This window comes from Oncorhynchus kisutch, linkage group LG8 (assembly GCF_002021735.2).
Source record: "Oncorhynchus kisutch isolate 150728-3 linkage group LG8, Okis_V2, whole genome shotgun sequence".
NCBI classification, from domain to species: domain Eukaryota; kingdom Metazoa; phylum Chordata; class Actinopteri; order Salmoniformes; family Salmonidae; genus Oncorhynchus; species Oncorhynchus kisutch.
In genome coordinates this window covers 74460382-74484116 of record NC_034181.2, presented here as the reverse complement: position 1 = coordinate 74484116, position 23735 = coordinate 74460382, and the positions used below count along the sequence as shown (strand labels likewise).

At 44.5% G+C, this 23735-nt stretch overlaps 1 protein-coding gene across 1 annotated transcript in view; it reads right to left on the bottom strand.

The window, feature by feature from the left end:
* LOC109881361 (terminal nucleotidyltransferase 4B) overlaps positions 1-23735 on the bottom strand; it is a 37453-nt gene that overhangs the window by 10573 nt on the left and 3145 nt on the right. The window contains exons 2-3 of the mRNA XM_031831211.1: positions 6056-6179; positions 3782-3828 (exon numbers count right to left, since the gene is read on the bottom strand). Coding sequence (XP_031687071.1) covers positions 3782-3828; positions 6056-6179 — 171 coding nt within the window. The remainder of the gene's footprint in view (positions 1-3781; positions 3829-6055; positions 6180-23735) is intronic.

The window sequence follows — 23735 nt, the reverse complement described above, 5'->3', positions numbered from 1 at the left end:
GTTGATAGGCTTGAGGTCATAAACAGTGCAATGCTTGAAGCAAAACCGTTCCATATTTTATCTAACGGGTGGCATCCATAAGTCTAAATATTGCTGTTACACTGCACAACCTTCAATGTTATGTCATAATTATGTACAAACTGGCATTTTAGTTCGCAACGAGCCAGGCAGCCCAAACTGTTGCATATACCCTGACTCTGCATGCAATGAACGCAAGAGAAGTGACACAATTTGCCTAGTTAATATTGCCTGCTAACATGAATTTCTTTGAACTAAATATGCAGGTTTAAAAAAATTGAATTCTGTGTATTGATTTTAAGGCATTGATGTTTATGGTTAGGTACATTAGTGCAACGATTGTGCTTTTGCGCTTTTGTTAAATCATCCAAACCGTTAGGCGAATTTGGCTGTCTTTGTTAGAAAGAAATGGTCAATACACCGTTCGCAACGAGCCAGGTGGCCCAAACTGCTGCATATACCCTGTTGCACAGAACGCAAGAGAAGTGACTCAATTTCCTTAGTTAAAATAAATTCATGTTAGCAGGCAATACGCAGGACAAGCTAGATAAACTAGTAATATCATCAACCATGTGTAGTTAATCATAAGTTAAGTGATTGTTTTATATAAGATAAGTTTAATGCTAGCTAGCACCTTACCTTGGCTCCTTGCTGCACTCGCATAACAGGTAGTCAGCCTGCCACGCAGTCTCCTCAGGGAGTGCAATGTAATCTGCATTAATCAGTGTCAAAAAATGCCAATTGCTGATTGTTATGAAAACTAGAAATTGGCCATTTCGATTAATCGGTTGATCTCTAGTACAGGTGCATCAAAGCTAGGACAGAGAGATTGAGAAACAGCTTCCATCTCAGGACCATCAGACTGTTAAACAGCCATCAGAGGCTGCTGCCAACATACAGACTCAAATCTCTGGCCACTTTAATAAATAAAAAGGGTATCACTAGTCACGTTAATGTTTACATATCCTACATTACTCATCTCATATGTATATACTGTATTCTATACCATCTACTGCATCTTGCCTATGCCGCACGGCCATCGCTCATCCATATATTTATATATTCTTATTCATCCCTTTAAATTTGTGTGTATAAGGTAGTTATGAATTGTTTTGATTACCTGTTAGACATTACTGCATTGTCGGAACTAGAAGCACAAGCATTTCGCTAACCATGTGTCTGTGACCAATACATTTTAATTTGAGTCAAGAAGCAGTGCGGCTTGGTTGGGTTTTGTTTCGGAGGACGCACGGCTCTCGACCTTTGCCTCTCCCGAGTCCGTACAGGAGTTGCAGTGATGGGGAAAGACTAACTACAAATTGGTTACCACGAAATTGTAGAGAAGTTTTTTTTTTTTAAATAAAGTGAATTATATTCATTAAGATATTCCTTTATGTTGATTACTTTTTAAAAATCAAATCAGTTTTCCATGTTGATTCAACGTAAACACACAGAATATTTTTGAAATTACTTGGAAACGTGGATTAAACCCATTTTTGCCCAGTGGGTAGTTTTTGTAGATTAACCCCATATATTTTTGCAAATGTATTCATTTTTAAACTGAAATACCTGTTTACATAAGTATGCAGGCCCTTGGCTATGAGACTTGAAATTGAACTCAGGTGCATCCTGTTTCCATTGATCATATTTGAGATGTTTCTACAACTTGATTGGAGTCCACCTGTGGTAAATTCAATTGATTGGACATGATTTGGAAAGGCACACACCTGTCTATATAAGGTCCCACAGTTGACAGTGCAGGTCAGAGCTCCGAGACAGGATTGTTTTGAGGCACAGATCTGGGGAAGGGTGCCCAAAAAATTTCTGCAGCATTGAAAGTCCACAAGAACACAGTGGCCTCCTCCATTCTTAAATGGAAGAAGTTTGGAACCACCAAGACTCATCCTAGAACTGGCCACCTGGGCAAACTGCGCAATCGGAGAAGGGCCTTGGTCAGGGAGGTGACCAAGAACCCAATGGTTACTCTGATAGAGCTTCAAAGTTCCTCTGTGGAGATGGTTGTCCTTCTGGAAGGTTCTTCATCTCTACAGCACTCAACCAATCAGGTCTTTATGGTAGAGTGGCCAGACGGAAGCCACCACTCTGTAAAAAGGCACATGAAAGTCCATTTGGAGTTTCCTAAAAGACACCAACAGACTCAGACCATGAGAAACAAGATTCTCTGGTCTGATGAAAGCTAGATTGAACTATTTGGCCTGAATGTCAAGCGTCACGTCTGAAGGAAACATGGCACCAGCCCTACGGTGAAGCATGGTGGTGGCAGGATCATGTTGTGATGTTTTTCAGCGGCAGGGACTGGGAGACTAGTCAGGATCGAAGCAAAGATCAATGGAGATAAGTACAGAGAGATCCTTGATGAAAACCTGTTCCAGAGCACTCACGGCCTCAGACAGGTGCGAAGGTTCACCTTCCAATAGGACCACGACCTTAAATCACACAGCCAAGACAACAAATGGAGTGGCTTCAGGACAAGTATCTGAATGTTCTTGAGTGGCCCAGCTTGGGCTTGAAGAGCCTGGGCTTGAACCCAATTTAACATCTCTGGAGAGACCTGAAAGTAGCTGTACGGCAACGCTTCCCATCCAACCTGACAGAGCTTGAAAGGATCTGCAAAGAATGGGAGAAACTCCCCAAATACAGGTGTGCTAAGCTTGTAGCGTCATACCCAAGAAGACTCAAGGCTGTAATCACTGTCAAAGGTGCTTTAACAAAGTACTGAGTAAAGTGTCTGAATACTTGTGAGAAAAAGAAAAAAAAATCTTCATACATTTGCAAAAATTGCTAAAAGCCTGTTACTGCATTGTCATTATGGGGTAATCCATTTTAGAATACTGCTGTAACCTAACAAAATGTGGAAAAAGTCAAGTGGTCTGAATACTTTACGAAGGCACTGTATTTAGCCTCACAATTAAGTATTTTATTGTGAGGCTAAAACAAGTCGACAAAACAGTTGCATCCATGAGTTCAAAAAATATATATATAATAATTGTCAATTAAAGGTCTGCCAAATTAAAAAAATCTGATTCAAAAAATGTATTTATATGAATGCAGTAATTACAGAAATTGTTTGTTCACTGGGAAATGAATATCTAACTAGTCAGTGACAACTGTGTGGAGTTTGTGACAGCAACTGAGTTTATTACAGTATCACAGAAACTATAATCCTGGGATTTCCTATGATCTTCTACGCAGAAGAACCCCTTACCTTCTAACAACGCTAATGAGCGTCAGAGAAAAACAGAACAGTTTTTCAAAGATGGTTTTAATAGTTTGTAACGCAAACCATTTGGACTCCAGACATTTTTGTAGAATAGACTAAATGAAATGGTTCAACCCAGAAGTCTGTAGCTCAAACACACTGTTTAAAAGGGGTTAGAAGTCCAAAACACACCAGCAATAAGTTGGAACTCATTGGGTTAAGGGTCAGTTTACACTCACTAATGGTGCACGGGTCAGCTGTTTGTTCACCCGCCAGCTATTGCTAATAACCCATCTACAACCGCCCAAGTATATGTGAAAAGGTGAATCTGAGGCCTACAACCGGCCCTAACCCGGATTTTTTAAGATATTGGTTTTCTCTATTCAACCCGCCACCCACCCTTCATCCACACAATATTTCATGACCCTAAACCCGACCGCCGTCTGCAGGTTATGAGTCAACCCGCATATCACCAACACACTATAAGAGAGATTATGATAGGAAGGCCATTATGTACTCCATTACCTGAATCAAACAGCTTACCTGGTTGGCAGATAGAGGCCCGTGCTGAAACTCCCAAACACTTGAACCTGTAACAAAGTCAAATGTGTTATTCATTGATTTCACTTATCAATCAGATAAGCCAAAATATACACTAGCTTTGAACTGATACAGTGGCAGGTATTTAGTTAGAAAATAAAGACAAATATGATTTGACTTCTGTCAAGTCACGTGATATGCTACTCTCCTGTGACAGTCTGATATTTCGGGACAGGTGTCAACTAAAGCAATACAAATATAATGTTTATGCTAAATGGGGAGGGTAACGTGCATCAACTTATTTCACCTTTTATGCAAGGTGAAATAAGCACAGTCATTATCTGACAACCATGCAATGTCCTTGGGTGTACAAAATGGGAACAGAATGTAGTTATGAGAAAAGGGATCAAATTATGCTTTAAAATCTAACAGTTTGGACAAAAAAATAAATGAAATAAGATTTATTTAACATGTCCAGATACCAGACAAATATCCCGCTTTATCTGAGCTTTGTGGGCATTAACCAATGTCACGTCACATAACAGTATTTCACATTGGTTCTGAGGGCTCAAAAATAGCCTTTGCTGAAGCCTTAAACCAGTCGTTATTTCCTTAAACCTCCCTCCTGGGCTGAGCTCCTGCCTGAACCGACCAAGAGGGTTAAAGCCTGGACTCCAATCTGCTTACTTGAGGTGCATTAGGCAGGGCATGTGATTGTGATGTGGGTGGGTGGAAATGAGAGGGGTGATGGATTGCCACTGTGTGGACAAGTTCCAATCCCAGTGAGGGGGAACACATCCACACAGGTCCCCAAGGTAAACTTAACTCATGGCTCGGCTCTCTACTGTATAAAGAGCCTGTGGTTGTCACTTACATTATCGAGAGACTGGGTGAAGTTAGAGAGGGAAAGAAAGACATGGTGGCCGCCTCACACAAATTGACCTAGACAGATTACTCAGCTATCTGGTGAGTTCACAGTTGTTCAGTTCACCCAGTCACAGACAGGTCTCGCATTGAGTGTGTGTGTGTAAGAGGTCAGGTGATTGCTGGGAGTCTTAGTCCTGTTCTTGTTGTGGACAGGATATTAACTGCTCTCCTGCCTCAGTGGATAAGAGTAAGAGGTAGGAACAGTGCCAGGGACAGCAGTGGGCTTTTCTGTCTAGCTCAGGGATGGGCAACTATTCTACATTTTTTGAGTAGCGATACTACACAATTTTTCATGGGGCAGAGAGAAAATTAGCAGTTTCACAGCAAATTCCCTGTAATTCTACATCTTTTACCATAGGGTGAAGAAATTACATGTTTTTATATGATGTCTGAGTGAGAGTGACGAACAAAATCTATGAGGGCCCCCTGGTTGGTAATTCGACCATGATTACTACAAGATACCTGGCCGCTAGACATTTTAGCTGACGTGGGCTAATTGAGTGACTGTCAGTGACTGACATAAGAAAACTGCTAATGTACAACCTCATTTCAAAATTTCACCTTGTGTATTCTACTATTCCAACTCAACAGTAAATTGAGACCCAGACTGAGTTCCTAAACAAAAAAAAGTGATCCGCGGGCCTACAAAACGGCAGTTGTCCATCCCTGGTACAGCTTGTAAAGCTGAGAGCAGACACACACAGCTCTATCAGCAGGCTCCAAGTCAGCAGGAATAAGGACACATGTAGATTACAGGCCAAAATATAACACAGCAGGGAGATAAGAGCGGACCGACCAGGCACTTTCACAAATGGCTACTGGTCACACGCCCCACCATATACGGCCTGTCTTTCATCGTCATTACAGCTCAGCCTATAGGGAGAGAAAATAACTCTCCTACAGAGTCACGACTCCTTTCAGACAGCTATAGAGCCAGCCAGAGAAAGACTAGAAAGATGTAAAGACAGAATTTCTACATAGAACAGCAAGTTCTCAAGCAATGAAGGGAATTTGTATGAGGGAACAGGAGATTGTGAGAATCTCAAGCAGCTTGCTGTGTGGGTGAGACCTGTCTGTGTAGCTAGAAACCACTTCCATTCCAAACCTTTGCTCTGCCTGTCACTTCTAGTAGTTGGTGTTGGCTTTTATGTAAGCATGAACTCTACATGGTTGCAATATTTATTTGAACTATGACCCGTATTAGCCTGGGCCCAGATCTTATCAACTATGTTAAAGTTTCAACAACCAGAGGAGTTTGCTGTACACCAATAATGGTCAAACAGATCTGGAACCTGGCTAGACCTGTATGGGCTTAGGACTGGAACTGTAGCGATGCGAGTGATCTCTTACGTCAGCAGTGGGCCACAGGTCTTTGATGACCCTCTCGATCCTGTCCACCACCTCCATCCTCATCCTCTCCTCCTCCGCCCGAGGAGACATGTGCTTGTAGAAGTCATTGATCTCCTCATGGAGCCTGCAGAACACAGAAAGAAAACAGGGTTAGGGAGAGAGACAGAGAGACTGAGCGAGAGAAAGAACAAAAGGAGAAAGTAGCTTGTTCATGGGGATAGTAGGAGTCTGAAATAGATCAAAAGACACTGACAAAGATTGATGGCAGAATATAACGTAAGAAAAAAATCTAAATAACAGGTCTACAATACAATTGATGGGGTCTACAATACATAATTTATTATTTCAGTCAATGCAATTTGTAAACAACTTTCACTGGTGGCCCACTGAACAGCCACCAGAGACAATTACCCCAACCTACCATGTAATGGAAATGGTGAAAACAAAGACAACTACCCTGCCCTACAATCTAATGAAATAGAGAAAACAGAAATGACACTTCCTCAAACACTCTAGGCATTTGTGGGGTTAATCGCAAAGCATCATTACTACATAAACTGGCTTCTTTACCGGAGGCGTGTTATGTTAAAAGGCTAACTGCCAAAACCTGTGTGCCAACAAACTGTAATCAAGTAGCATCTACTGAAGACTGGAAGAATTGCATTAACTACAGGATTATGACAGACAGGCTGACATGTGAGAAAAGATCACAAAACCACAATAATGCAATACATCTACACCTTTGCTACAAATCATAGGGCATATTCCCACTGTTAGGGGTATGGACCAGTTCTTCACTGGTACCAAAGCAGTTGGCATAAATGTAATTTCCCTTGCCTACGGTCAATAGTTTGGGAGGACAATGCTTATAAGTACAAGTGTTGCTGTCCTCGAGTTAAAAATGGGTGCTTAACCAACAAATCGTCTTTACTAAACGATCAACAATGCCGCAGGGTCACTTCCCTTCACCCCGATAGTCAGGTAAACTTGGTCCTTGGATGGGTGGGTATGAATGCCAGGGCAGGTTTAGGGAGACCAGGGACTGTGGCAACTGTCAGATACATTAAACAATGGCACAGAGACAAGACCGTGACTGGGCCAGTAATTGACTGACTGACGGGTTATTTCTGCCTGCAATTCACCCTGCTGTCTGTCTATTATTAAAGCTGCAGATTGACCAACACACCCACCCACAGGGCCGAGACCAGAGGCTATAACAATAACACTAAAGACTGGGTCACACACACACACATTCACGTGATACTGATTGCCGCCCGCACACACACACAGCGGCCTAAACCAGCTGCCACCTCAAACTTTGACCCAACCAACACACGTCCTTGTTGTTCCAAACTCTACTGGTTAGCTCTTGTATGTTCTGGCCAGTGCTTAGTGTGGGGACAGGAAGCGGAGCAGGAACAGAATGGAGAGGAATCAAGCCAGTCAAAGGGGATTGGAGCAGACAACACGTGGACACGAGGTCTAACAAATCAAATCAAATTTATTTGTCACATACACATGGTTAGCAGATGTTAATGCGAGTGTAGCGAAATGCTTGTGCTTCTAGTTCCGACAATGCAGTAATAACGAACAAGTGATCTAACTAACAATTCCAAAAAAAACTACTGTCTTATACACAGTGTAAGGGGATAAAGAATATGTACATAAGGATATATGAATGAGTGATGGTACAGAGCAGCATAGGCAAGATACAGTAGATGATATCAAGTACAGTATATACATATGAGATGAGTATGTAAACCAAGTGGCATAGTTAAAGTGGCTAGTGATACATGTATTACATGAGGATGCAGTCGATGATATAGAGTACAGTATCTACGTATGCATATGAGATGAATAATGTAGGGTAAGTAACATTATATAAGGTAGCATTGTTTAAAGTGGCTAGTGATATATTTACATCATTTCCCATCAATTCCCATGATTAAAGTGGCTGGAGTAGAGTCAGTGGCATTGACAGTGTGTTGGCAGTAGCCACTCAATGTTAGTGGTGGCTGTTTAACAGTCTGATGGCCTTGAGATAGAAGCTGTTTTTCAGTCTCTCGGTCCCAGCTTTGATGCACCTGTACTGACCTCGCCTTCTGGATGACAGCGGGGTGAACAGGCAGTGGCTCGGGTGGTTGATGTCCTTGATGATCTTTATGGCCTTCCTGTAGCATCGGGTGGTGTAGGTGTCCTGGAGGGCAGGTAGTTTGCCCCCGGTGATGCGTTGTGCAGACCTCACTACCCTCTGGAGAGCCTTACGGTTGAGGGCGGTGCAGTTGCCATACCAGACGGTGATACAGCCCGCCAGGATGCTCTCGATTGTGCATCTGTAGAAGTTTGTGAGTGCTTTTGGTGACAAGCCGAATTTCTTCAGCCTCCTGAGGTTGAAGAGGCGCTGCTGCGCCTTCCTCACGATGCTGTCTGTGTGAGTGGACCAATTCAGTTTGTCTGTGATGTGTATGCCGAGGAACTTAAAACTTGCTACCCTCTCCACTACTGTTCCATCGATGTGGATGGGGGGGTGTTCCCTCTGCTGTTTCCTGAAGTCCACAATCATCTCCTTAGTTTTGTTGACGTTGAGTGTGAGGTTATTTTCCTGACACCACACTCCGAGGGCCCTCAACTCCTCCCTGTAGGCCGTCTCGTCGTTGTTGGTAATCAAGCCTACCACTGTTGTGTCGTCCGCAAACTTGATGATTGAGTTGGAGGCGTGCGTGGCCACGCAGTCGTGGGTGAACAGGGAGTACAGGAGAGGGCTCAGAACGCACCCTTGTGGGGCCCCAGTGTTGAGGATCAGCGGGGAGGAGATGTTGTTGCCTACCCTCACCACCTGGGGGCGGCCCGTCAGGAAGTCCAGTACCCAGTTGCACAGGGCGGGGTCGAGACCCAGGGTCTCGAGCTTGATGACGAGCTTGGAGGGTACTATGGTGTTGAATGCCGAGCTGTAGTCGATGAACAGCATTCTCACATAGGTATTCCTCTTGTCCAGATGGGTTAGGGCAGTGTGCAGTGTGGTTGAGATTGCATCGTCTGTGGACCTATTTGGGCGGTAAGCAAATTGGAGTGGGTCAAGGGTGTCAGGTAGGGTGGAGGTGATATGGTCCTTGACTAGTCTCTCAAAGCACTTCATGATGACGGATGTGAGTGCTACGGGGCGGTAGTCGTTTAGCTCGGTTACCGTAGCTTTCTTGGGAACAGGAACAATGGTGGCCCTCTTGAAGCATGTGGGAACAGCAGACTGGTATAGGGATTGGTTGAATATGTCCGTAAACACACCGGCCAGCTGGTCTGCGCATGCTCTGAGGGCGCGGCTGGGGATGCAGTCTGGGCCTGCAGCCTTGCGAGGGTTAACACGTTTAAATGTCTTACTCACTTCGGCTGCAGTGAAGGAGAGACCGCATGTTTTCGTTGCAGGCCGTGTCAGTGGCACTGTATTGTCCTCAAAGCGGGCAAAAAAAGTTGTTTAGTCTGCCTGGGAGCAAGACATCCTGGTCCGTGACTGGGCTGGGTTTCTTCCTGTAGTCCGTGATTGACTGTAGACCCTGCCACATGCCTCTTGTGTCTGAGCCGTTGAATTGAGATTCTACTTTGTCTCTGTACTGGCGCTTAGCTTGTTTGATAGCCTTGCGGAGGGAATAGCTGCGCTGTTTGTATTCAGTCATGTTACCAGACACCTTGCCCTGATTAAAAGCAGTGGTTCGCGCCTTCAGTTCCACACGAATGCTGCCATCAATCCACGGTTTCTGGTTGGGGAATGTTTTAATCGTTGCTATGGGAACGACATCTTCAACGCACGTTCTAATGAACTCGCACACCGAATCAGCGTATTCGTCAATGTTGTTGGCTGACGCAATACGAAACATCTCCCAGTCCACGTGATGGAAGCAGTCTTGGAGTGTGGAGTCAGCTTGGTCGGACCAGCGTTGGACAGACCTCAGCGTGGGAGCTTCTTGTTTTAGTTTCTGTCTGTAGGCAGGGATCAACAAAATGGAGTCGTGGTCAGCTTTTCCGAAAGGGGGGCGGGGCAGGGCCTTATATGCGTCGCGGAAGTTAGAGTAACAATGATCCAGGGTCTTTCCACCCCTGGTTGCGCAATCGATATGCTGATAAAATTTAGGGAGTCTTGTTTTCAGATTAGCCTTGTTAAAATCCCCAGCTACAATGAATGCAGCCTCCGGATAAATCGTTTCCAGTTTGCAGAGAGTTAAATAAAGTTCGTTCAGAGCCATCGATGTGTCTGCTTGGGGGGGGATATATACGGCTGTGATTATAATCGAAGAGAATTCTCTTGGTAGATAATGCGGTCTACATTTGATTGTGAGGAATTCTAAATCAGGTGAACAGAAGGATTTGAGTTCCTGTATGTTTCTTTCATCACACCATGTCACGTTGGCCATAAGGCATACGCCCCCGCCCCTCTTCTTACCAGAAAGATGTTCGTTTCTGTCCGCGCGATGCGTGGAGAAACCCGCTGGCTGCACCGCTTCGGATTGCGTCTCTCCAGTGAGCCACGTTTCCGTGAAACAGAGAACGTTACAGTCTCTGATGTCCCTCTGGAATGCTACCCTTGCTCGGATTTCATCAACCTTGTTGTCAAGAGACTGGACATTGGCAAGAAGAATGCTAGGGAGTGGTGCACGATGTGCCCGTCTCCGGAGTCTGACCAGAAGACCGCTTCGTTTCCCTCTTTTTCTGAGTCGTTTTTTTGGGTCGCTGCATGGGAACCATCCCGTGGCGCTGGTTGTAAGGCAGAACACAGGATCCGCATCGCGAAAAACATATTCTTGGTCGTACTGGTGGTGAGTTGACGCTGATCTTATATTCAGTAGTTCTTCTCAGCTGTATGTGATGAAACCTAAGATGACCTGGGGTACTAGTGTAAGAAATAACACGCAAAAAAAAAAAACTGCATAGTTTCCTAGGAACGCGAAGCGAGGCGGCCATCTCTGTCGGCGCCGGAAATTAGCAACTTCAGTGACCAACCAACACTAAGGCCGTAGGTAAACTCAGTCATCGGAGGATAAAATACTTATTCCCTTTCCTAATCTTACAAAGGAAACTAACAGCTTGAGTTGAATAGCAAGCTGCACATCCAGCATTATGATTGTTAGTAGAGCAGAGGCAGCAGTCCTGTTGTGTGAGCAGCTGTAATGTGAGTGAACACCACATACTGGAGGGGGTGTACTAGAGGCCAGGACACCAGAGGGCTGGGCTGGGGCTGTTGGGGACTGGCAATGGAGCAGGTCGCTCTGCCCGGACTGCCCCTTTACTGGGTCTGTTCACACACAATCCCAGTCACCCACAGGGCCATGTAAACACAGCACAGCACCCAGCCAATGACAGGCCTGCAGCACAGCTTCCTTTGGCAGGAAAATCAAAAGGAGAGTGGGAGAGAAATGGTAGCAATTTCTGAGCTTGTTTAGCCAAGCGTGTGTGCCTGAGAGGGCTCAGCTGTGAGAAACACTAGTAGCTACTGTAGATGATTCAGCCTGCTTGTCATTTGCGTTTCAGGGTTTTAGATAACACCTAATCCTCATCGACACCCAGACAGACATTCCTGGTGTAGCAGCCAGGAGTCCAACTGAAGGGCCCTGACCCGGTTAAACCCCAGCCGACAGCCGCCCCAATCACCAGCCTGTCTGTTGCCCCAATCTACACAGCAGTCCAGCAAGCCAGACAGTCATGCCAGTTCAATGCCATCAGTCCCTGGGTAGAAGTACTCCTCCCTGATGTGATGATACCAGGCCTTTCCAGCTACATCACTGCAGGTGTTCATCCTCAAACAATGATCCCTTTATATTCACACAGAGGGGTGTATCACACAGCTTGTAATATAAACAATAGGCTGCTAAACTAATCTAACTTCTACACCTTTCCTCACCCAAGCACCAGCCTCTCCCATTTTAAGTAGGCCAAGCTAACTCCTCAGGGCAGGTCCGGCAATTGTGTGTGAAGACACCCACCATGAGGTTCCCTGTCCTGCGGTACCATGAGCTGTTTTTCTGGACGGGCCAGGGCCTCACATTACAGTGTATTCTGAGGTGACTGAAGCGGAGCACTATGCAGGGGATTCCTCCTTCTATTTGTCTCTTCATTTCTGGTGTTGGTCAGACTGACAACGGAACAGGAGTTGAAGTACCTTCAACATGTGACACACACCCACCCACACACAGCAACCGGCCCACAGATACGCTCTGCAGAGGCAACCTGGCTGACAGCATTCATCAAGCCCAGTCAGTCACTGGAACAAAGACTGCACCGTGAACACACCTAGAGTCAACATAGCAAGGTATGACTACAGTGGGAACTAGTAATGGGGGAAAAAAATCTATACAAAAACATTCAATTAATGACAGATTATTTTGAGGAAGTGTATACTGGCTACAGCATCTCAACATGGCCAAAAGGTACTATTGCTGTTTGTTTTTCAAGCAAAGGTGTTAAGAGAATATGTGAGCACATTTGTTCGGTTTGCCGCCAGCTGAACTGAAGCATGCTGATGCCTTAAGTCACTCCATCTAGAGCCACCTGTAACAAAAGAGGACAGGGGAGGGGGCCGTCCTCAGACATACGCACAGGAGGGAAGCAGTCTGGCACTGGGCCGGGAAATACAGCCATCAGCAAGCCATTCATATAGAGTTCCCATATAGCCATTAACTTGGACACATTCAATTCAACTGACTGACACACACGTCACATATTGATTTGACGCGCATGCCACACTCCCTTCCATACATACACTCCCACAGAAAGACCATGGTCAAACTTGTGTCACACGGTACACAATGACTGATACACTTATCAGGGGACATCAAACAAATCTCACACCAATTTGGAGGCGATGGCAATAGAAATGTAGTGTGTGCCTGCCAGTCTCCTAGCAAATGTAGTTGTCTCACACTGCCAGCCTCCTACACTGTGCTTATAACAAACAAAAAACTGTGCCAGAGTCAGTTTCATTTCAGAGGGTCAGCCCAAGCATAGGCTCTCTATTCCAGCTCAGACCCGTGGTGCTGCTAAGTTTCATTTCACAGCAGCAGTGTCTGTCTGACTGGCTGTCTGTCCGCGTGAGAGGAGAATTGGTTTTGTTTCAGGGTTAAGCCACATCCTCTCGTCATCCTGGGAACCGGCTTAGACCAGGGGGAGCAGCCCAGTGCTTTTGGAGCATGTGAAAGAAACTATATCGCTCCTTCCTGAATCACATTACAGATCGCACAGCCTCAGCCAAAGGAACAGAACACAGACCCTTGGCACTTGGTAAAAGATAACACGCCTGCCTTAATCATATGGAAATTGTGTAATCGCCTCAGAGCGAGCAGGGCTTCCAGAGAGCTGAGCCTGGAGAGAGCAATTAGGCTTCACACACAGCGAGAGAGAGGCTCCTGTGGAAGGCAGAGCGGGACTAGGCAAACCCATTTGGGAGCTCTGGGTTTAGAGGAATGGTTTTGCAACTGAAACAGGCAACATCTTTTCCAAGATATAGATAGTGTAGTGTACTACTCAGCAGCAAGTGCCAGTAGGTTTCTGGGGCAGCAGAGTAGGTGTGGTGGAGGAAATGTGTCTTCATATGAAGGAGCAGGGGCGAGAAGGATAACTTTAGGGTCTCATCTGCAAGTTCACTGTTGAAGTGGCAAACTGGTACTGCTTATTGACCAGCTGCTCAGATGGACTGACAGTATAAAGGTGTGTGGGAGTCAGAGGGCATGGCATGTGTCTCAGTTCAGACACAGGCAGCAAAAGACACAGGAGAGACAAATCAAAACTGGCTGCCAAGTGCCTTTGAGAAAGGAGAGGGTTCGCTGGCAGATGGCTTTTCGAATGTGCAAGGCCAGCCCCCTGGTTTAGAACGGCCTCCACCGAACAGCATCAGAGCAACCAGCTATAAATACTGTAAAAGGATCAGGGACAGAAATAACAGGGTACTGTACCATGCCCATGTTTCATAGCGCTGCCAGAAACAGTGAGAGACATGTCATCCAGCAGGCATTCTCTTCACGTGAACCTGCAAAAACTTTCCTCACTCACTGCTTATTAGGCAGTCCCTCTGTTGGCAGTGCTACATGTGTAAATATGCCTCTCACACAAAAACATGAGTAGGCTAGCCTATGAGTGACAGGGCCAGCAATACGATAGTCACACACACACAGGAAAGGATGTCAACCCAAACCACACACTGGACATAAGGTGGCCAATTCATTATCATTATCAAAGTTGGAGACTTTTATCTCCCTCACCAACTTCAAACATCAGCTATCTGAGCAGCTAACCGATCGCTGCAGCTGTACATAGTCTATTGGTAAATAGCCCACCCTTTTCACCTACCTCATCCCCATACTGTTTTTATTTATTTACTTTTCTGCTCTTCTGCACACCAATATCTCTACCTGTACATGACCATCTGATCATTTATCACTCCAGTGTTAATCTGCAAAATTGTAATTATTTGCCTACCTCCTCATGCCTTTTGCACACATTGTATATAGACCCCCCCTTTGTTTTCTACTGTGTTATTGACTTGTTAATTGTTTACTCCATGTGTAACTCTGTGTTGTCTGTTCACACTGCTATGCTTTATCTTGGCCAGGTCGCAGTTGAAAATGAGAACTTGTTCTCAACTAGCCTACCTGGTTAAATAAAGGTGTTCTCAACTAGCCTACCTGGTTAAATAAAGGTGTTCTCAACTAGCCTACCTGGTTAAATAAAGGTGTTCTCAACTAGCCTACCTGGTGAAATAAAGGTGTTCTCAACTAGCCTACCTGGTTAAATAAAGGTGTTCTCAACTAGCCTACCTGGTTAAATAAAGGTGTTCTCAACTAGCCAACCTGGTGAAATAAAGGTGAAAAATAAATTTAAAAAAATAAAGCGTTCACCAATGCCTGACTTATCCTCCAGCAGCACTGCGGTGGCTCAGACTGGCTACCATAACCAGAGGATTTGGGATAAAGACAAGCGAGGGCTACGAGGACCCCAGTTGTGCCTGATCATTAGTGACCTTCTTGGCCTCATTGGAGTTATCCGGCACACACTAGCTGCGGTTGAAACCATGTGTTTAGTGCTGCAAAAAAAGCTTCCGGCTCCACAGGCTCCAAAACATCTGGCGTGCTAGAAGTCCAGCCATAAACACTAGACTACACGTATATTACACCATCCTCTTCAATTAAAGCCCTATGGCTCGATCCACCATAACATCTAGGCCTATATTCACAAGTACAGAGACCTATTGACGGACATAGACATCAAAGAACAATCTAATAAAGATCAATTGGGCTGCAAGATCTTGGGCTACCCCAAATACAATCTGCAGACACAATGCTACCAGATTTGAGCCATTAGCACTAGGCTAAACATTAGTAACAAGAGTCTAGTCTACTCAAACTTGTGTGTTTGGTCTAAACGTACTGCATGTCATGTCCTCTGAACTCCATGACAATTTCCACTCCATCTCTGAGCTCACAGGCTAGACTCTAATCACTGCATGACCCTAGTTTGCATATCAACCAAGTCATCATGGCTCCTCCCACTGTGTAAGGCCTTTGAAAAAAAGAGCCAGGATGCAACATGTGAGTGGCAACCTATCAGACAAGCATAGAGATCTGTGGTATACAGGTTGCATATTGAGTTCATCAAGATTGGAGAAGAGTACAAGGTGTGCTTTATCATCATTAGTCACATGGCATGAAGTGACACCTGTACCTAGGTAGGTTTCTCTTAATCTGCCTGGTTGAAAAGCATTTATTCAGGCTTATGAAAATGCAATTACCAGAAATGTTTAAATACATATACTTAATTAAATACAGTGAAAAAAGATTTCAAACATCCAATACTTTAACAATTACCATAATTTGTACAACAGAAACAAAACACCAAAAAAAACACAGCAGTCTCCAATTTAAACTTATTGTCAAACAGTATGACAATCAAAAGAAATAGGACTGTTTTTCAGTATTGATTTTGTCTGGGCAGTACCAAAACAAGAAACAAATCTACCTAACTAGCTACCCCCTATGCTGTTCAGACTAGAGGTCGACTGATTCAAATCGGAATGGCCGATTATTTAGGGCCGATTTCAAGTTTTCATAACAATCGGAAATCGGTATTTTTGGACACTGTATTGGCCATTTTACACCTTTATTTAACTTTTAACTAGGCAGTCAGTTAAGAACACATTCTTATTTTCAATGACGGCCTAGGAACGGTGTGTTAACTGCCTGTTCAGGGGCAGAACGACAGATTTGTACCAGGGATTCAATCTTGCAACATTTCGGTTACTAGTCCAACGCTCTAACCACCTGATTACATTGCACTCCACGAGGAGACTGCCTGTTACATGAATGCAGTAAGAAGCCAAGGTAAGTTGCTAGCTAGCATTAAACTTATCTTATAAAAAAACAATCAATCCTAATTACTAGTTAACTACACATGGTTGATGAAATTACTAGTTTATCTAGCGTGTTCTGCGTTACATATAATCGATGCGGTGCGTATCGTTGCTGCAATGTGTACCTAACCATGAACATCACTGCCTTTCTTAAAATCAATACACAGAAGTATATATTTTTAAATCTGCATATTTAGTTAAAGAAATCCAGGTTCGCAGGCAATATTAACCAGGTGAAATTGTGTCACTTCTCTTGCGTTCATTGCACGCAGAGTCAGTGTATATGCAACAGTTTGGGCCGCCTAATTGGCCGGAATTTTACGTAATTATGACATAACATTGAAAGTTGTGCAATGTAACTGGAATATTTAGACTAATGGATGCCACCCGTTAGATAAAATACGGAACGGTTCCGTATTTCACTGAAAGAATAAACGTCTTGTTTTCGAGATGATGGTTTCCAGATTCGACCATATTAATGACCTAAGGCTCGTATTTCTGTGTGTTATTATGTTATAACTAAGTCTATGATGTGATAGAGCAGTCTGGTGGTAGGCACCAGCAGGCTCGTAAGCATTCATTCAAACAGCCCTTTTGTGCGTTTTGCCAGCAGCTCTTCGTTGTGCGTCAAGCATTGCACTTTTTATGACTTCAAGCCTATCAACATCCGAGATTAGGCTCGTGTAACCGATGTGAAATGGCTACCTAGTTAGCGGGGTGCGCGCTAATAGCGTTTCAAACATCACTTGCTCTGATACTTGGAGTAGTTGTTCCCCTTGCTCTGCATGGGTAACGCTGCTTCGAGGGTGGCTGCTGTCGATGTGTTCCTGGTTCGAGCCCAGGTAGGAGCGAGGAGAGGGATGGAAGCTATACTGTTACACTGGCAATACTAAAGTGCCTATAAAAACATCCAATAGTCAAAGGTATATGAAATACAAATGGTATAGAGGGAAATAGTCCTATAATAACTACAACCTAAAACTTCTTACCTGGGAATATTGAAGACTCATGTTAAAAGGAACCACCAGCTTTCATATGTTTTCATGTTCTGAGCAAGCAACTTAAACGTTAGCTTTCTTACATGGCACATATTGCACTTTTACTTTCTTCTCCTACACTTTGTTTTTGCATTATTTAAACCAAATTGAACATGTTTCATAATTTGAGGCTAAATTGATTTTATTGATGTATTATATTAAGTTAAAATAAGTGTTCATTCAGTATTGTTGTAATTGTCATCATAAAAAAAAACGGTATCGGCGTTGAAAAATCATAATCGGTTGACCTCTAGTTCAGACTACATTAACTCGACTGGCTTTCAAATTGTCCAGAAGGGGAGAAAATATCAAGACATTCTTCTTTAAGCACATAGGATGGCTGTGCTTAAGGGTTTCCCCATACGTGCTGGTAGAGGGAAGGGTATATTACCCACAGTCCAAAGGACACGCAGCATGTATAGCTCTCTGCAAGTCCTCGCCTCACCACCTGGCTGTATGCCAGAAGGGGGACATGACAATGACCTTTTCTCAATTAGGTTTGTAAGACATGTCAAAGATAAAATTATAAGTAGCGTGTCATTTTAAACTGTTTGCATGCTTTTCCCCTTCAAGAAAACAATAGCTGATTCAAAGAGGGTGTGGCAGACTTCAAAACTCTTCCGTGAAGGACTCCGGTAGGATACATTTGTTTCCTTGGCAAAAAGGAGCCTATTGAGGAGGCGCAAACTCAAATCAAATCAAAAAGAAGAGTATATCTCTGACAGCCAGTACAGTAAAGGCGCTATAGCTCTATGAGTGGTGCTGTGTTGGGGTAACAAGAGGTGATATCTGGAAGCTGGAACTGTGGGACTTGGATCATAAATCTCAGAGATGGTTCTAAAAACAATAATGTGCTTTTCTGATAGTCACCGAGCGATTAGCAGCACATTTAGATGGCCCACGGGAAAACTACAAAACTAATCTGGTACTGTGTGACCGCTGACCTCAACACATAGGACCAAGGACAGGGTTGTGTTCAATAGCACCTGTAGGGCACACTGTAGCAAAGGGTAATGAAAAATGTCTTATTGGACAAGTTCAGATAGTCCCTCCCTGTTTCACTTCAGTTTGGTAAGTTTTCTCCGTTTTGTGCCTAGTGAACACAACCCTGGTCTTTCGACAGCTAGTTGTGTGTGACAGCACAGTGCAGCCATACTATTTTAGGCAGTCCACTCCACTCACACACCAAGACAATTTCTGGGACTTTCACAACAGCTTTTGTTTCAGTGAATCAGAGCTGGCTGAACGCCATTGCTGCTCCAGAGCTCATTGGATGGAGGGCACTGGGACTTCAGAGAAAGAGCTCAGGTTTCTCTCCAGGAGGGGCGTTTTTTGGGGGGAGAGTGAAGCCAGGACATGCTCAGGATGTGCTGCATGTAAACACAGCACCCCTTATACATGAAGGCTGGACCTGCTGGGCTCAACCAAGCAGTACAACAACTCTGCATGAATACACACACCTTCGCCCCTATCTGCCCTATCACCACCCCAGCAACCAACAGTGCCTTACTCGTCCAAGGAAAATCGTTCATCTTCTCCCATCCTTTCGTTTCCTCTCCCCATCAAATTGTGTATGCAGCAGTGGTCACAATCTAACGAATGTAAAATCAACCCCTTGACTAATGCGAGCCTGAATAGGCGATCCCCCAGGTATCACAACCAAAAGGAAAATGCACCTGGATGTGAATTTTGTACATAATGTTTCTGCCACCGCATCTTAAAGCAAAACATAGCTTCTGGATATCAGGACAGCGATCACTCACCTCGGATTAGACAAAGAGCTTCTGGATATCAGGACAGCGATCACTCACCTCGGATTAGACAAAGAGCTTCTGGATATCAGGACAGCGATCACTCACCTCGGATTAGACAAAGAGCTTCTGGATATCAGGACAGCGATCACTCACCTCGGATTAGACAAAGAGCTTCTGGATATCAGGACAGCGATCACTCACCTCGGATTAGACAAAGAGCTTCTGGATATCAGGACAGCGATCACTCACCTCGGATTAGACAAAGAGCTTCTGGATATCAGGACAGCGATCACTCACCTCGGATTAGACAAAGAGCTTCTGGATATCAGGACAGCGATCACTCACCTCAGATTAGACAAAGAGCCTCTGGATATCAGGACAGCGATCACTCACCTCGGATTAGACAAAGAGCCTCTGGATATCAGGACAGCGATCACTCACCTCGGATTAGACAAAGAGCTTCTGGATATCAGGACAGCGATCACTCACCTCGGATTAGACAAAGAGCTTCTGGATATCAGGACAGCGATCACTCACCTCGGATTAGACAAAGAGCTTCTGGATATCAGGACAGCGATCACTCACCTCGGATTAGACAAAGAGCTTCTGGATATCAGGACAGCGATCACTCACCTCAGATTAGACAAAGAGCTTCTGGATATCAGGACAGCGATCACTCACCTCAGATTAGACAAAGAGCTTCTGGATATCAGGACAGCGATCACTCACCTCAGATTAGACAAAGATTCTCTCTTCTAGCAGGACGCACAGGACATACTTCGAACATCTGACAAGGCCAACATCCCAGTTATTGGCAAGAGGAAGAGACGCAGGTACAGAGGACACAGAGCGGGGTGCCTTGTAAGGACCCACAGAAGGCGAGTGGAAAAGCTGCAGTTACCGTCATTATTACTCGCCAATGTGTAATGATTGGACAATAAATTAGACAAGGTACAATCACGAATATCCTACCAACAGGACATCAAAAACTGTAACATGTTATGTTCTACAGAATCGTGGCAGAATGATGATATGGATATTCAGCTCATGGGATATACGCTGCACCGGCTAGATAGAACAGCACACTCCGGTAAGAAGGGGGTCGGTCTGTGCATATTTGTAAACAGCTGGTTTTCATCTATACTTTTCGTGCCTGTTTATTTCCCACCACAGACGGATTGCTGGCACTAAGACCGCACTCAGTCAGCTGTATAAGGAAATAAGCAAGCAGGAAACAGCTCACCCAGAGGCGGGGCTCCTAGTGGCCGAGACTTTAATGCAAGGAAACTTAAATCAGTTCTCTCTCATTTCTATCAACATGTTAAATGTGCAACCAGAGGGAAAATAATTCTAGATCTCCATACACAAAGACGCAAAGCTCTCCCTCGCCCTCCATTTGGTAAATCTGGCCACAATTCTATCCTTCTGATTCCTGCTTACAAGCAAAAATTAAAGCAGGAAGCACCAGTGACTATAAAAAAGTGGACAGATGAAGCAGATGCTAAACTACAGGACTGTTTTGCTATCACAGACTGGAACATGTTCCGGGATTCTTCCGATGGCATTGAGGAGTACACCACATCAGTCACTGTCTTTATCAATAAGTGCATCGAGGACGTCGTCTCCACAGTGACTGTACGTACATACCCCAACCAGAAGCCATGGATTACAGGCAACATTAGCACTGAGTTAAAGGGTAGAGCTGCCGCTTTCAAGGTGCGGGACTGTGACCCGGAAGCTTATAAGAAATCCTGGTATGCCCTTCGACGAACCATCAAACAGGCAAAGCATCAATACAGGGCTAAGACTCAATTGTACTACACCTTCTCCTACACTCGTCTTATATGGCAGGGCTTGCAAACTATGATAAACTACAAAGGGAAGCACAGCCGCGAGCTGCCCAGTGACACGAGCCTACCAGACGAGCTAAATCACTTCTATGCTCGCTTTGAGGCAAGCACCACTGAGGCATGCATGAGAGCATCAGCTGTTCCGGACGACTGTGTGGTCACGCTCTCCGTAGTCGACGTGAGTAAGACCTTTAAACAGGTCAACATTCACAAGGCTTATGTCCCCGATTGAGTCTAATACCAACATGTTTCAAGCAGACCACCATAGTCCCTGTGCCCAAGAACACGAAGGCAACCTGCCTAAATGACTACAGACCCGTAGAACTCACGTGCGTAGACATGAAGTGCTTTGAAAGGCTGGTAATGGCTCACAACAACATTATCCCATAAACCCTAGACCCACTAACATTTGCATACCACCCAAACAGATCCACAGATGATGCAATCTCTATTGCACTCCACACTGCCCTTCCCAAAAAGAACACCTAAGTGAGAATGCTATTCATTGACTACAGCTCAGCAGGCAACACCATAGTGCCCTCAAAGCTCACCACTAAGCTATGGATCCTGGGACTAAACACCTACTGCAACTGGATTCTGGACTTCCTGACCGGTGCCCCCCGCACATTGGCTAGCCGGACTATCTGCATTGTGTCCCGCCACCCGCTCTTCTATGCTACTGCTACTCTCTGTTTATCATATATGCATAGTCACTTTCATACTACTTCAATCAGCCCTACTAACCGGTGCCTGTATATAGCCTCGCTACTGTAATTTCTCAGTCTTTTTTACTGTTGTTTTTATTTCTTTACTTATCTATTGTTCACCCCATAAAATTTTTTTCAACTTAAAATTGCACTGTTGGTAAGTAAGTTTTTCACTGTAAGGTGTTGTATTCGGCACGTGACAAATTTTGATTGGATCACTTTCCAATTTTGTGCTTCCCAGTTGGGGAAGAAAGCTAATGAAACATTTCCAAAACCAGCCTGAAAAACACTTTCTGAAAGAGACACTATCAGTTGGCAGATGTCTAGGCTTTACATTTATACATTGTGAAATATCTGTTAATAATGCAGCTCAGTAACTAAGCATTGTGAGCAGAATAAGAACCAGGAGTTTGAGAGACCGAACCTGACTGTACAGTAAAGGTTGGGGTATTAGAGTAATCACAAAGGAATGTCCTTATGCAAACAGTGTGCTTCATATTACTATAAATGAGGATCAGCCTGGCTAAGACTTTGCTCTGGGCTCCTATGCTTGTCAGGCACGTAGAAGAGAAAACAAAAACGCCTCTACACCTCAGCCTTTAAAACAACACCCCACCCACCTCAGGACATTTCTCTAGTTTAAACTAGTAAGAACTGCATTTCTGAAATAGCTCTATGTCACACTAAGATTATATAAACTAATTGGTCAATATGTTTTTTCAAGACAGACCTGGTCCATTATACTTAGACTAATAAACAGAGGAGACTCAGGCAAAATAACAATGATAAGATATGCACCTGGATGGTTGTACATTTCAGCGTGTCTGGGGAAATAACCTCTGTCATTATAGAGAAAATGGTTACAGTAACCTAACCTCTATATCTGCTTTCTACCAACCTGTCATATTGATCATAATCAGTAAGCTAGTATAGCCAACCTATGTAAAGACAGAGTGTACTCTGGGCTCCCGAATGACGCAGCGGTCTAAGGCACCGCGGTTTAAGGCACCGCATCTCAGTGCTAGAGACCCCGGTTTGATTCTAGGCTGAATCACAACCGACTGTGATTCGGAGTCGCGTAGGTTGGCACACAATTGGCCCAGCGCAGTCCGGGTTAGGGTTTGACCGGGGCAAGCCTTCATTGTAAATAAGAATCTGTTCTTAACTGACTCGACTAGTTAAATCAACCAAATGTATTTATAAAGCCCTTCTTATATCAGTTGATGTCACAAAATGCTGTACAGAAACACAGCCTAAAACCCCAAACAGGAAGCAATGCAGGTGTAGAAGCATGGTGGTTAGGAAAAACTCCAGAGGAAGGCCGGAACCTAGGAAGAAACATAGAGAGGAAGCAGGCGGGTATGACGGGTGTACAGTCCTCTTCTGGCTGTCCCAGGTGGAGATTATAACAGAACATGACCAAGATGTTTAAATGTTCATAGATGATCAGCAGGGTCAAATAATAGTAGTCACAGTGGCTGTAGAGGGTGCAACAGGTCAGCACACTTAAATAAGGGTTTCATAAAAATACTAGAGTTCAGACTCTACTAACAGGACCTTTATGGCTGGGGGGGGGGGGGGGGGGGTATACTTGCCCTGTAGCTACACGGTTACTACCACAAGCCACACTAACTGTTCATCCCTGATATCTATGTTTGTGTCAGAAGTGGGACAATCTGTCAACTCTCAGGCCTTTATGTATGGAACACTTTGAGAGAAGGGGAATAGTTTAGTCTCCCTATACATGTGGTGTACTATGGCTTCTGAACAAGATTTCTGACCATTTAAGATACATGATGTGCATAACATTAGAAGCCTCCTCCCCAAGTTGGCTATATTCACTGCTTTAGCACACTCCGCAACCCGGATGTCCTAGGCGTGTCTGAATCCTGGCTTAGGAAGGCCACCAAGGGGAACAGCCACTCCAAGTCTCAGAGCGAGTGACGTT